Below are 14,462 nucleotides of genomic sequence, written 5' to 3' on the forward strand. Positions count from 1 at the left end.
AGTATTCCTCAGAATCGTCATAAACAGCCATGGTGCAAGAAATGACAGCACAGAAGAGAGGAAAATATATATAAAAAAAAAAAATATATATATATATATGCCCACTAAATAATAAAGCAAAGATCAAGTGGTAAACACAAGCGACCCTGTCAGGGGGAGTGACAGCCCCAAGCAAGCCAAAAAGGCAGAGCAAGACTCAACCAAAAAACACTAAATTTAAGAGTGGAGGGACAGGCTTGCAGTACAAGTCACCCTAGGCAACACCTCTATAAATTATACAGCCCAAAACCTTATTCGAGCTAAAGGGCGTCACGAGGGACTCTCCGGCAGGCAGTGGGCTGAGGCTCAGGAGAAAACGCCGCCTCTCAGCGTGTCTGGGCTCTGTGAGAACACGGAGTGCAAACAAAACCAACACGCATGCGCGGAGGCTCGCCTGAAAATCAGGAAGAAGAGCAACGCGCGACACTAGCGCACGAGCTCTCGAGTCCCGGTCCCGCTCCACACACAAAAATATACGGGCACAAAGCGCCCAATACTGCAAGAGAGGCGACCCGCACTCTCTACGATAACAAACCAAGACGGACAAAAACGGAACCGAAACACGCCAAAGGCAAGGCAGCAAAACCACACAGCGAAGCGGCAGTATAGGCAAACAAGCAGCAGATAAGCGGCGTTCACAATGCAAGTAAGCACAAATACAATCTATGAACATGCAAGTAGTACAGGAAGCATAGAAAAAGACTTAACTGGCTGCGAAGCAGCAAAGAAAGAGGAAGTGTTGTCCTCTATGGTTGTTTATATAGGATGTAGTCTCTATGGTTGCCTAAGTGCTCATGGGATTTGTAGTCTGCTTTTTTCTTTACTATGTTCCTATTGGCTGCTGTTGGTAGTAAAGAAATCGAGAAAGCATAATCTGAGCCTCCTGTCCTGCCATAGAATCCTCACCTCTGACAATATAAATCAAAATATAAAATGTGCATGATTTTTATTTAAAAAATATAGCAATTTCTTGTACCTTTTTCACTAAGGCATCTGTCCCAGAAAAGCGTTACATAGATGCCATCCATTTCCAAGGTGGCTGCCACTTTTTTCTTAAAGAGCTTCCAGTGCAGTGCCTCTTTTCTATTTCCATGACAGTATGCCAAAAGAGTGGCGTTTCCTGTTCGTGCAGCCAGAGTAGCTTTTGTGTTTCCATGGTAACAGTGCTCGTCATCTCAGACGACTCTATGACTAGACCTGACCCTGGAAGTGCTGTCATTATATTTTCCTGGGTGGGGAAGTAAGATGGCGGCCCTGGCTGGTCGGCTTTTGAGGAGACTTCACACTGTCATCAGGTATGTAGTATTAGTTAATTGAGGGAAGCACCCGATATGGATTTGGTCAGGCTAACTTGTCATTTGATAACATCATTAGACGCTTTTCGTGTTTCGCGGGTGTGGAGTGACGAAGAATATTCTTTGGTTGCGCGTGTTGTTATTGTGTATAACATGCTCACTGATGGGAACAATTAAGGAACTTGAGACTCGTGAAATTAAATAGGAAGTAAAACTGGAACAAGTGTTGCAGAACTGCGCACTCTGCAGGTCCCACGGAAGCAGCTTTCTTCTGTCACATGGGGAGGGATATTATGATAAGCATTATATATGTTTGTTTAAAGTAAAAGGAATAGTGAACGGAAGTGTATCACGGACAGTCGAGTTCGATTGCAGAAAACGCCACCTCTGATGTGATGCAAGAGCATGCAATGTGTAGGGAAACGTACAGGGACATTTCACTGGGACATGTGTGCTTTGGTGGTCTTAGCTATACTGTCAGTTTATGGCGCAAACGACGTACCAAGGAGATCGAAAGCATGTTAGCAATCTTGCATCTAGTACAAACCCTCACAGATTTATAAAACAAAATAAAAACAACGCAAGGCACATGTAAATATATCAATGTTTTATTGTTTATAGAATGTTAGTAATCAAATCCACGAATGCCAAGAAGTAATACGACGCACAAATACATCACAATACAGCGAAAACACAGCTTCAAGACCCTTCTGTTTAGAAATCTTCTGCCTCATAGTTTTTCAGATCCTCGTGCCTCTACATACCGCTCATAAGGTGACTTATTCAGCCTGTTAATTATTTACGATTAATTAAATGTAGCTAAACCTCATGTCCACATGCACCATACGAATGGTACTGTATAGTCCTTCGGTTGTAGCAGATATATAAACACACTATTGATGCATCAGAACAAATGTGGTAGATTGAAATAGTCACATGCAAGGTAATACCAAAACTGTTTCTCGTGGACCAATAGTCTTAAGAGGAAGGAGTAGTAAACAAAAAACATAAATGATAAGAAAATCGAAATCACGTTTATTTGAGACCAGAGTACCTATCCTTTACGCAGATATCATAATTTGTTTAACTAGCTGCTTGAGCCAGGCTCTTTATCAAGCAAAGCTATTGTTTTACCTTTCTGCCGCCCAGATGCCACAGTGATGGATGGTGCTTGACTTTTAAGGTCACACAAATGCCACTACAATGCTATTAAACAACATATTCAGGATAATTATATAATTGTTAGTTGTCCTCTAGTTGTCCTGTGTGAAAGCTTATACTTCATATAGCAGTACCTTGTTGGTTGTGGTGGCACACCAGTGACCAAAGGTACATGCTAGATCTGTTTATTATGAAAAGTTACAAGTAAGTCAGTGGGCCTGACTTATTTCTTGTGAAACGTATATGTTAAAATCAATAGGTTTTATGTGTGGATTGTTATTTCTCTATTAAAATCCTCAGAAAGCTATTTTGTTACATTGAATCTTATAGTTTACTCTATTAGGCAGGGGTTTTAAATTTGGTTACCCCCTTTGACTAAGGCAGGTATAGAAGATTTATACCATGATAATCCTTGTTAGGCCCTTTTAGGAGACCCAGTATTTTGTTTAGATTAAGTGATTCTTGGCAAATAATTTAACCTGTGCCTAACCAAAAACATTTGACCTTGTGTAATGTAATCTGGTGCTCATGTAAAGCACCGTGATGCCTTTGGCTATGTTTGCGCTATATAAAACTGTAAACAAAATTCAAATTTTGTGAATTTTGTCTACTGGTTGTCTCTTTGGGAAGCTTAGGCTCATTATTTTAGGCCTGAGTTTTATTTTGATAAACCAATTATAAAGGGAACAGGCCTGGTTCGTTTACTAATAAAAATTCCATCCAAAGCTATAACTGTGAGCTCTTTATTATAAAATGTTTTGATCAAGCCAGTAGGCTTGGGTGGTTTGTTTATTGTAAAATGCATTCGTTAAAAGCAATAGGCTTTTAATGGTGTATTGTTTATTACACTGTGTTCTAAGCTTGTAGGCAGGTATTTTGTTACGTGGAATCTCACAGATTACCATTGTAGGCAAACGTTTTTGTGTAGGTGACTTACTTGAACAAGCTGTGGGGTAAGAAGATTTGCATTGTGATCATTCTTATTAGGCTCTCTTAAGAGGTATTTTACAAGGTTTTGACAACTGTAATTTTGTGTATATATTGGTAATTTTATGTCGGTGTACCTGATGGTTGTCCTGATGGAAAGCTCATGCTCAATAAAGTGGGTCTGAGTTGGTTATGATTACAAGCCAATGATAAAGGTTATAGGCCTGATCGGGGTCATCAGGAAAAGGTATGCCGGATGACATAGTTCCACTTTTATAAAAGTTACAACAGTAGGCCTCGTTTATGTATTACTAGTTTACCTGTCGCGCCTTCCTGCGATCTCAGAAGAAAGGAAATTGAAGGAAACTTGTTATGATAACATTTAATTTACATTGTGTCATTTTTTTATTGAAACTTATTCATTTTAATATGGAAAACATTTTAAAGTGTTGTTTTAATTCTGTTTATTCATTCGAGTGCTTGTGGATACGCTGTATTTTTTGTTTTTCCGTCTGGTGCGTACACGAATAAATCAGGTTTTCCGACGCGTGAGCTGGCCACATCCAGTTGTCCATGGGAGAAGCACGGATTCTCCAAATCTAGTCCACACACTTGCAGCGATTGTCCTTGTGCTTTGTTGATGGTCATTAAAAAAAAAGCGAGTCGCACCGGAAACTGTAAATGTTCAGTATTGGAAAGATTGAGGGCCCTGTGGGCCGATATTTAACACATTTTTCTCTCCTTCTTCTTTTTTTTATTTTATTTTTATTTTTATTTTTTTGCCAGGAACCTTCCTGGGAGTGTACTCAACAACTTCCCAAAGTTTCATGCCGATCGGATGAATGGTGTAGTAATGCATAAAGGACAAACAGACATACTTTAGTTTTAATATATATATATATATATATATATATATATATATATCTATATAGACAAAACGCATTTTACAGCCAGAGTACCTTTTTAGGGTGGATTGCTATTGATCTGTGTTAAGCCGGCAGACATATTTTGTTAATTAAAATCTCACAGATTACTTTTGTAGGATTTTGGATTCGATTACCCCCTCTGACAAACCATTGGCACTATAAGTTCTAACAGGCTTACTTGTCACATCTATCTATCTATCTATTACACAGTGGCCATCGCCACTGTGTAGTTATAGTTAGGACCAGGTTTCCATAGGAGATTGATTTATTTTTTTTGTTTACTAATAGCGTTTGCACCTTTTTGACGAATCTTCACAAAAAAGGTTCATCCACCTCAGAAACTTGGGGGTGATTTGTCAAACGGGGCTGAAAAAGAATGAATCACATAAGCAATTTCCCATAGGAATTTCAGACACAGCTACAGCAGAATCGGCTATCAGGAAGCTAGATCCAGAAAGCAAGCTTTTCATGATTTGGTGTAAATCTGTTCAGTAGTTTTGGAGAAATTAAGGTTAAAAATGCACAGCTATCCAGTGATGCAGTGCTCCAGTTGGTCCTAGTGGGCGCATGATTAGATTGGCTGGTCCCACAGGACCAAATGATGTGATTGGCTGGCTGCAACGGGTAAAAAATGTTGTGTCTGCCTTTACAAGAGTTTGGAACTTGGTCCCAGAGTCCTGAAAATGTTAATAAACAAGCATTTGCAATGCAATAGGTCTCGCATTAGGAAAGTTTGAGGTATTGTAAATGACACATTTTTTATTTATGTGTTGGTTTTGAAAATAGCGAAATTAATAGCTTTGTCATTTACAATGCCAATAGTTTTAACTTTCGCAAACGTGACACCTATAGCATTTGTAATGCAATATGTGTTGTATTTACATGACTTAGATGTATTAATATTACAAATAACAATGGCTTTGATTTTTTTAAATAATTAATACTTAAATAAAAGGTATTGTAATTTATAATGGCAATAGCTTAAACTTTTGTAAATAACTTTTGGGAAGATTATGTTCAGTATATTTTATTGTGATGAAAATCCAAGAACAGAAGTGAAATATTAACATCTTTTTGTGACATTTGTAATAAATTGTGAAACATTGAGTGAACATATTAGAACCAGTTGTTGTTGAATGGTTGCCCAGAGTGATGCTGTGGCCTTCAGTGGTGCTGAGTGATGCTGTAGCCTCCAGTGGTGCTGAGTGATGCTGTGGCCTCCAGTGGTGCTGCGTGATGCTGTGGCCTTCAGTGGTGCTGAGTGATGCTGTAGCCTCCAGTGGTGCTGAGTGATGCTGTGGCCTCCAGTGGTGCTGCGTGATGCTGTGGCCTTCAGTGGTGCTGAGTGATGCTGTGGCCTTCAGTGGTGCTGAGTGATGCTGTGGCCTTCTGTGGTGCTGAGTGATGCTGTGGCCTTCTGTGGTGCTGAGTGATGCTGTGGCCTTCTGTGGTGCTGAGTGATGCTGTGGCCTTCAGTGGTGCTGAGTAATGCTGTGGCATTCAGTGGTGCTGAGTGATGCTGTTGCATTCAGTGGTGCTGAGTGATGCTGTGGCATTCAGTGGTGCTGAGTGATGCTGTGGCATTCAGTGGTGCTGAGTGATGCTGTGGCATTCAGTGGTGCTGAGTGTTGCTGTGGCATTCAGGGGTGCTGTGGCTTTGAGTAGTGCTGAGTGATGCTGTAGCGTTAAATGATGCAGTAGCGTTGAGTGATGCTGTGGCGTTGAGTGATGCTGTGGCGTTGAGTGATGCTGTGGCGTTGAGGGATGCTGCGGCGTTGAGGGATGCTGTGGCGTTGAGGGATGCTGTGGCGTTGAGGGATGCTGTGGCGTTGAGGGATGCTGTGGCGTTGAGGGATGCTGTGGCGTTGAGGGATGCTGTGGCGTTGAGGGATGCTGTGACGTTGAGGGATGCTGTGACGTTGAGGGATGCTGTGACGTTGAGGGATGCTGTGACGTTGAGGGATGCTGTGACGTTGAGGGATGCTGTGACGTTGAGGGATGCTGTGACGTTGAGGGATGCTGTGACGTTGAGGGATGCTGTGACGTTGAGGGATGCTGTGGTGTTGAGTGGTGCTGTGGTGTTGAGTGGTTCTGTGGCATTGAGTGGTGCTGAGTGATGCTGTGGCGTTGAGTGGTGCTGTGGCGTTGAGTGGTGCTGTGGCGTTGAGTGGTGCTGTTGTGCTGTGGCGTCGAGTGGTGCTGTTGTGCTGTGGCGTCGAGTGGTGCTGTGGAGTTGGAGGGTGGAGTTGGAGGGTGGAGTTGGAGGGTGGGGTTGGAGGGTGGAGTTGGAGGGTGGAGGGTGTAGTCGGAGGGTGTATTTGGAGGGTTTAGTAGTGCTTGGATGGTGGATTTGGATGGTGGATTTTGAGGGTGGAGTTGGAGGGTAGAGTGGTGGGCGGGTAGAGTGGTGGTGCTAGAGTGTGGGCGCTAGAGTGGTGGATAGGTTGGAGTGGGGGGGATGGATGGATGGATGGAGTGGGTGAGGGTTGGATGGAAACACTACCGAAAACATAAGCTCTTGTGAATTAGAAGGCCAAGATTACTATGGGCAGTTAGAGATGCAGGGTGAGGCAGGGTTTTAAGTGGGAATAAAAACAAGCAATGGGACCGTGACAGTGAGAAAGGAACACATAATAGTCCTAGGAAGGTCCCACGTGCAAACATTTCTATTTTAAAAATCTGTGTTCCATCAAAACAAAAAGCATTTATTTTACTGTCTTCTTCATGGACATACGTATGTTTGTATTTCTTAAATGTGTGATGTTACTACTTTATTGCCCATGAAACGTGTTCTCTTGTAAGAGCCGCCCTTTTCCCCAGGCCTAAAAATGGGTGCTCTGAGAACCTGTTCAACAAACCACAGCAAAGCTCTTCTTGAAGAATTGTATGAGAGGCCCCTGTTATGTGTCTTTAAGATGTAGCCTAGAATATTCATTCAGATGATGTTGTGGGATTCTAGCCCGATGTCATCCCAGTGGCATTAGGGACAGTTGGCCCAGCTGTGTCTGGCAAGAGGCTGTTTGGGCTCTTTATTCATTTATAATAAACACACCTGAAGATACCCTTTTGTGTCTTCCTGCTTTTCTAACTACAACAAATTTGGCGACGCTTGTACTCTTGCCAGATGGGAAAGGTGATACAGTGAAGAGGATAGATTAACCCAAATGCGGGAAATAAAAGACCCAACTCGTCGAGGAGAGCAGCGCTGAGACGTTTTTCTGTTTTAAAAAAAAAAGAAGACTTTCTACATGAAATTCTGCTTGATATCGAAAGGTCACACTTGAGACTGTATTAGTTACCTTGTTAGATCTGGTAAGAGCCATTGGCGCTGCGTGCAATCTGAAGCAGTTAGCGCTGCGAAGTCTACTGACCAGCTGCGTGTGAGTTAAGAGGCATTTGTTAATGTTTAACTACGAAGCGTGCTAGTCGCTGGAGGTACATCAAGGAATTGAATGATATGCGCAAGATATTTAAATGTAAAGACTGCTGGCGAATGATGAAGCTTTAAATTAGATGGACATACATTCATTCATATTGCTTCCTTGGCAGCCTCAGTAAAGAGGCCAGAGATTGAATGGGCACAGATGCACACGGATATTCCCCTCTTCTCCCTCAGGCAGCACATCAGTGCAGAGCATGTCCTGCTGCTCACAATACCCACATGAAGATAGCAAAAAAGAACTGCTTCTGGGAAGGGTGCATAAGGAGTGGGCACATGTGTGATTAAAAACAGATCAGAAGAAGCCATGTTTGTGGGCAGGGTCTGCATGGCGATGTTGAAAGCTTAATTTGCTGTGTTTAATTCGGGGTTGAAAGCATTGTGGGAAAGAGCAGAGGAAGTGAGCATGCAGACACAGAAGCCAAACAGTCTGTGTAGCTGCCTTTAAAAGAGTGGCGGAAATGTCAGGGGGTCTCGAGGAGCCCCTGCAGTATGCGGTAAAGGGGCTTATCAAAGAAGCATTGAAAGGGTTGGCTCACCCCAGTAGGCAGTTGTCTGTCCTTTGAGAGACATTTCAAAGGCATGTTCGGGCAGACCAGGACTCTGTGAGGGCTCATGGAAGGGCTGGATGTTTACACCAAGAGGCTCACTAAGGTCGTCAAAGGGTTGCCGCCAAAGTGATCGCGGGCACTTAATGAGATGTGTACCTCTCGGGTGGCCTTTGGTGGAGGGGGCTGGTCTGTACTCCTGCAGTCTGACTGGCGAGTGGCCGAAAGAAAATACTGCTTTTATATGTGTTCGTTTGGAACGGCTTGGCTTCCATGTTAATTTGTAGTGGGTAAGGCAGTGGCACTTGGAGCCCTGACTGGCTATATTGTGTACATTTGGGTGGACCTGCGCCGGCTACCAGTCTTTGCACTGGTGGGGACGAGCTGCTCCTTTGACTGGTTTTCGAAGCACTAGTTCACAAGTGGGACTGTCGAGCCTAATGTTTAGTACGTTTCACAGTTGGTGTGCTTGTAGGACGAGATTTCTTGAGAAGACCTGGACATATGGAGGCTAAGAAGTGACGCAAGAGACTGAATGTTTTTCAGTCCCGTCAGCAAGATAACGCAGTCACAGATCCTGGGTCAAAAATAATACTTACGGTTTCGCTTTTAATATTGTATGCTGCTTTTTTTTTTTTAAGTTGTTACTCTTCAAGAAACTGAGGATGCAAATCGCGTGGGCACTTTTCAAATGACTAAATACAAGTATAAAAAATACATTTTCATATTGCTTCCTTGGCAGCCTCAGTAAAGAGGCCAGAGATTGAATGGCCCAGATGCACGTATATTTCCCTCTTCTCCCTCAGGCAGCACATCATTGCAGAGCATGTCCTGCTGCTGCTGCTCACTGCTGCTGCTCACAATACCCACGCGCAGGTCACTGAGATGAGAACATCAAAGCGTCTGAAAGGGGAGAAAGGAGGGGTGAGTGTACAGCCGAGGTGACAAGAAGGACTGGGCGAGAAGGGAGGGGGGAATGCCAGCAGATAAAGTGATGGGTGGGAGGGTGGTGGAAGCATTCGAGTGGTGCGCGCACGCACCCGCTCACATGCACTGAAACCCCCCCTCACTCCGTGGCTTTTATAGAATTAAACAGAAAAGCAGTTGGACGGTGTAAATACATAAAATAAAAGCAGGATAGTCACGTACTGTGGAAAGGACAATGCCATGTGTCCAAAAATCATGTATTTGGCCAGTCGTGCACACAAAAATGTAAACGCACTGCTCAATTTGGAAGAAACCGATTTCAAACATTTGTAAAAGTGAAACATTTCAGGAAAGAAAATAGACCTCACCATAGCAAAACTTTTAAAAACTAAAAGTACATGCACAGGGTGGTCTCGTTTGGATTCCACGAAGCAAAATCAATGCAGAAGATGAGTAATATTTTCATTCATCACATTTGTGAAGGTGGGAAAAGAACTACCACTTGGAAATAGAAAGAAAATATTTAAAAATTGCGTTCATTGACCATAACCATTAATGCCAGTACAACGGTCGACTAGAAATTCGGTGCCCTGAAATAACCAAACAAGAACAGAGTCCTTTTTTGGGCTCAGACGCTCAAGGAAACAGAATGATGAGCAACATGAGGTGCTGCAAGTATATGAGGAGGCAAAGAATCGTGGGCAAACGAGAAAGATTTCCAGACTAAGTTTAAATGTCAATGTAACACTCTGAAACATGTATGTATGAATTAGAAATACAATGACAAGTTACGATGTTTTTATTTTAAATACAATTTAATGAGTGTTATTATAGTTTATTGCTTCCACAGTGTATGTTCCGTTGTTTACCCATATTATTATAACAAGCTCTTGGCATTGCTGTGGGGAGGGGGGGTGGGGGAGAAATGCGAGAACACGCCTGGCGGCCGTGAAGTGTGAAGCAGGGGGCGGGGGACTGGATGCCTTTTTAGTGAAGCTCTGGGAGGAAGGCGGCTCGGGATCAAATGGTAAAAAGCACGTGCATGTGCACATGCACTCAACGTAATCCGTGCGATGGTTTCAGACCTTGAATGAGCCTCTCTCGTCTATTAACCCTTGCGGGATTAATAGGCGAGACCTAAAAATAGATATAAGGGACAGTGTAGGCATGCCCTGACCCCTAGCTCTTGTGGGGGCATCCCAGAGGCACTCCCCCTTTGGAAACATTTGAAGAGAAAAAATGAAAATGCTACAATTACACTGGACTCCGTGCGGTCCCTCAAGGTCATACGGGCCAGAATTAATAATAATTAAAAAAAGTAATGAATACCAAATGTTACCATGCACAACCTTTGCTCTGTGGCCAAACACACATGGTTGGCCATGCACGAAGTAAGGTTGGCCACAGTGTCTGACTTGGTCAATAAAAAAAAAGCCACCTTTGTTATTTTGAAGGCTTGATGACGTTTCATGTGCCTAAAAATTACGGTGGTGCATGGAATTCACGTGTGGACTTACGATCTCCACTATCTGGCAGACCAGGAGTTTATAGATGCAATTACATTTTCTGTTGTTGTGTTTGACTTTAACCGGGTTAGCGAAAATATTTGTATGTAATGTCCTGAAGACTACTGCTAGGGGAATTTGTCTATCTATCGTATTGTCATATCGTCAAAAAGTAAATACAGGAAACTAAATCTAGGAAAACGAGAAAACCTTCAACAGTTGCATATAATTGCAGAAAAAAGGCTGGGATGGACGGATGGAGAATTGGAAGCTCCCTTGAATTTGACTAATCCAAAAACAGTAGCATCAGGAAGAAGGCCTTGGCAGCTTATGTAAATAAAAACTTAGGGCACAGCAACCGTGCTAAAGAAAACACTAAAAATAAGATCAGAGATTAAAAGCGATAATAATTGACAAATATATCTGGCAAACTATGAAGCTGCTATAGATTGGTTTCACAAGTGTGATTCTCTCCTCTTTTGTGACAGGTAATGAGGTAATAAGCTTGAGGGAAAACAACATCTAAACAAATGAAATGCTACAATGTTATATACAGTTAATTTTTCTGAAGTTGCAGAGATAATTAGTCCACTTTCAAATAAGAATGTAGCTGGTGATCTTGGCATTCCATACGAATCTTTGCCCTTACAGCCTTTGGTAGTGGAGGTGTTTCAGGGCTGCAGGAGTGGAGCTATTCCGAGTACTGATCACATGCCAACATATGCATCATTTTAAAGAAAAGCAAGAACCCTTTGGGTCGGCCCACTTATAGTCCTATATCTTCATTTAATGCTGAGAGTAAAATGTATCTAACATTTTTGCCAGCTGCATCATTCTGCTATTAAGTTCCTGTTTCCCAAGCATCACCGGGCTCATACTAGGGCAACACAACACTGAGCATACTAACACAATTACATGTATTTTGCATTTGGCTAAGCTCAAAGATATTCACTTGGCTGTTGGATGTTAAGATGCAGAGAAGGCTTTCAGCCATGTTCGTTAGTGGTCCATTCTGTGGCTAGTGCTGAGTCAAATGGAGATTCCCTTCCAGTTAATTTAAGGCATTATGCTTCTGCACAAAGCCCCAGCCGAATCGTTTTTTTCTAAATAGCAAGATGACGGATTTAATTTTTTACCAGCATTGTTCTTTATTACCAATGCTGATGGCATTTTATCTGTAGCATTCCTGTCTAAGCTCTGATCGACCACATGAATATTAGAATGGCACTGTAAAGACAGTTTATCACTTTGCAGTATTTAGTAACAACATTGTTATTTTCACCAGAGAGACAGTAATCACACTCTCCACAGTTATTGTGCTTGTGCAACAGAGTCATTGAATGTATGAACCCCTTGTATAGTTCATACTACAACGTCATTGGGTATATCATTGAAGAACTGTTTACACCAGTGTTTCCCAAATAGTGGGTTGTGCCGTTTTTAGGTCTCGGCCTGCGTAGGCTGCGCTTGCGCAGTCTCGCTGGCGAGATTTTATGTATTGGAGTAGGGGGGCTTAAACCCGTCCCTCTTCTCCATTGGCTGGCTTCCTAAACGGAGGCCAGCTATTGGAGAAGACGGGCGTCTTTCCATTTAAGCCCCGTCTTTTTCGGATTGAGGGGCGTGTTTTATGATGTCCTTTCTCTCTGTGACGTCTTCAGGAAAAAACACGCCCCCAGTCTGAAAAGGACAGGCTTAGATAGAAAGAAGAACCATTTGTCTGTAAGTCCCGTCCCTTTCAGACTGGGGACGTGTTTTTGATTGTTATTTACATCCTAGAAAACACGCCCCCCCAATCTGAAAAGGACGGGGCTTACAGACAAATGGCGAGCGCTCGAGCGCTTGTTAGGTGTATGTATCTGTGCTGTTTTTCGCACAATTATCTGCTTCGAGATTTAATGTGTATATTTCTCTTCTCAAACAAAGTGCTTGAGAAATTAGAAAAAAACAACTAGTCGCTCTAGAAAGTTTGCAATAACAGTCACATCGTAAAAGCAATTACTGATGCCAGTGTGTCCTTCCCTGAAACTTTGTCCCAGATCCCGTACAGGTTGCCATGGCGAGCGGTCTCCATCCATTCTGGCTCCATCAATCATGCTTGTGGACGTAAAGTTTGAGTAAGAGATCTAAATTATCCCCTTAGTTGAAGTCACGGACTTCTACTATTTAAGCCCTTCCTCCTTCGAGAGCAAACCTTGGGGTGGTGAAAAATGCAGTACAAAGGCTCCCATTCCTAGGTGCGCTTTTAGTCAGCTGCCCCTAAGTAGAGGGAGGCTGAAGCTTCTTTTGTGATTGTCAGGTTTATTTCTGGGCCGCCTTCTTTCCAGCCAGGACGGAACTGCAGAGCACAACCGGGAAAGACCTGTTTCCAAAGCACACATCGCCAATGGCGCCGGCCAGTCAGAATGCAGCATGCGTCATTTCCTCGCCAGGGTCACGTGACCACAACAGCAGCAAGTTTGCCGACGCTGCGAGTTAACGTTGGTCGGTGCCTGGGACTCCGGGTTCAAGATGGCGGCGACGAGTGAATGAGCTGCGGGTGGCGGCGAGGGGGTGGGGCGGAGGATGGTACAATGACCCAGGGCAAGAAGAAGAAGCGCTGCAACCGCAGCGTCATGCTATCGAAGAAAATCATTATCAAAGATGGGGGCACGGTCAGTACGCGGATATAAGAAATAGTACTGTCTTTCATGGTGGGTGGGTGGATGTCGGGGAATGAAATGGGGATACTTAGCACTGACCTGGTGAGAAGGATGGGAGCAAAGAAGGTTGAACTGAAACTTCTTACCTCTTTCCCTCTCCCCAAAGTGATCACATCGTCTGAGCTTTCCGCTGTTGTTAGAGCCGGCAGCTGTTGATAGGAACCAGCTGTCAAAGTACTGATCCTGTAGTAGTGTGTCCATTCCAGGGCTGTACATACCCTGTAAAATAGCGTTTGCACTTTTGAGTCCAATGGCTGATTTGTAGTGTAATAAACGGAGTAGTTCTGATAAAATTGAATCAGTTCTGCCTCAAAGTGCTCAGTAAAATGGCTGTATTCTTATAACATACGCTACAGCTTCAGCATAGGAGATTTGCTCAGTGATACATCACTGGGCACATTGACAGCACTCTGTGCGAGCCTTTAAAACTAATGGTGAAGATGTAGCTCGCTTTTAGCTGTTCCAGGGATTTGCAAAAAATTAAGCTATTGGCATTGTAAATGACAATGGCATTTATTTATCTGTTTTCAAAACCAACCTATAAATAAAAAGTTTGTCATTTACAATGCCAATAGTTCTAACTTTGGCAAAGGCGAGACCGTTGCATTGTAAATCCTTGTTTGGTGAGTCGCGAAAGACCGAGCAATAGATAAAGCTGCCTTTAATTCTGTGTTTATCTTTCGCATTTGGTGCTTCAAAGACAGGCTGTCTTCTAACACATTGCTGCTTATGGGATTGGTGTTTACTTTTCCTTCTCCGACTGCAATGTCAAAGGAGTTTTTGAAGTGAATTATGTGACAATCTTGCTGAAGTTTAGGAAAGTGTGATGTGTTTTTTGCAACACGTAACAAACAAAATGTATATACTTGTAAATAAACTGTATTCATTCAGCCGTTAGGAAAAGAAAAGAACATAAAGCACATTTTTGTGCGCTAGAAACGGATTTTAATGGCAACAAATCAATACACTTTACTTAGTGATGGACAAATGATAAAT

The 14,462-nt window shown here is 42.9% G+C and overlaps 1 protein-coding gene across 1 annotated transcript in view; it reads left to right on the forward strand.

Moving 5' to 3' along the window:
* The first annotated feature begins 1,173 nt into the window (after positions 1–1,173).
* Positions 1,174–14,462, forward strand: part of DIABLO (diablo IAP-binding mitochondrial protein) — a 151,974-nt gene continuing 138,685 nt past the window's right edge. Inside the window, exon 1 of the mRNA XM_086942969.1 lies at positions 1,174–1,334. Coding sequence (XP_086799095.1) covers positions 1,285–1,334 — 50 coding nt within the window. The 5' untranslated portion in view covers positions 1,174–1,284. The remainder of the gene's footprint in view (positions 1,335–14,462) is intronic.

This window comes from Lissotriton vulgaris, chromosome 11 (genome assembly GCF_964263255.1).
Source record: "Lissotriton vulgaris chromosome 11, aLisVul1.2, whole genome shotgun sequence".
NCBI lineage: Eukaryota > Metazoa > Chordata > Amphibia > Caudata > Salamandridae > Lissotriton > Lissotriton vulgaris.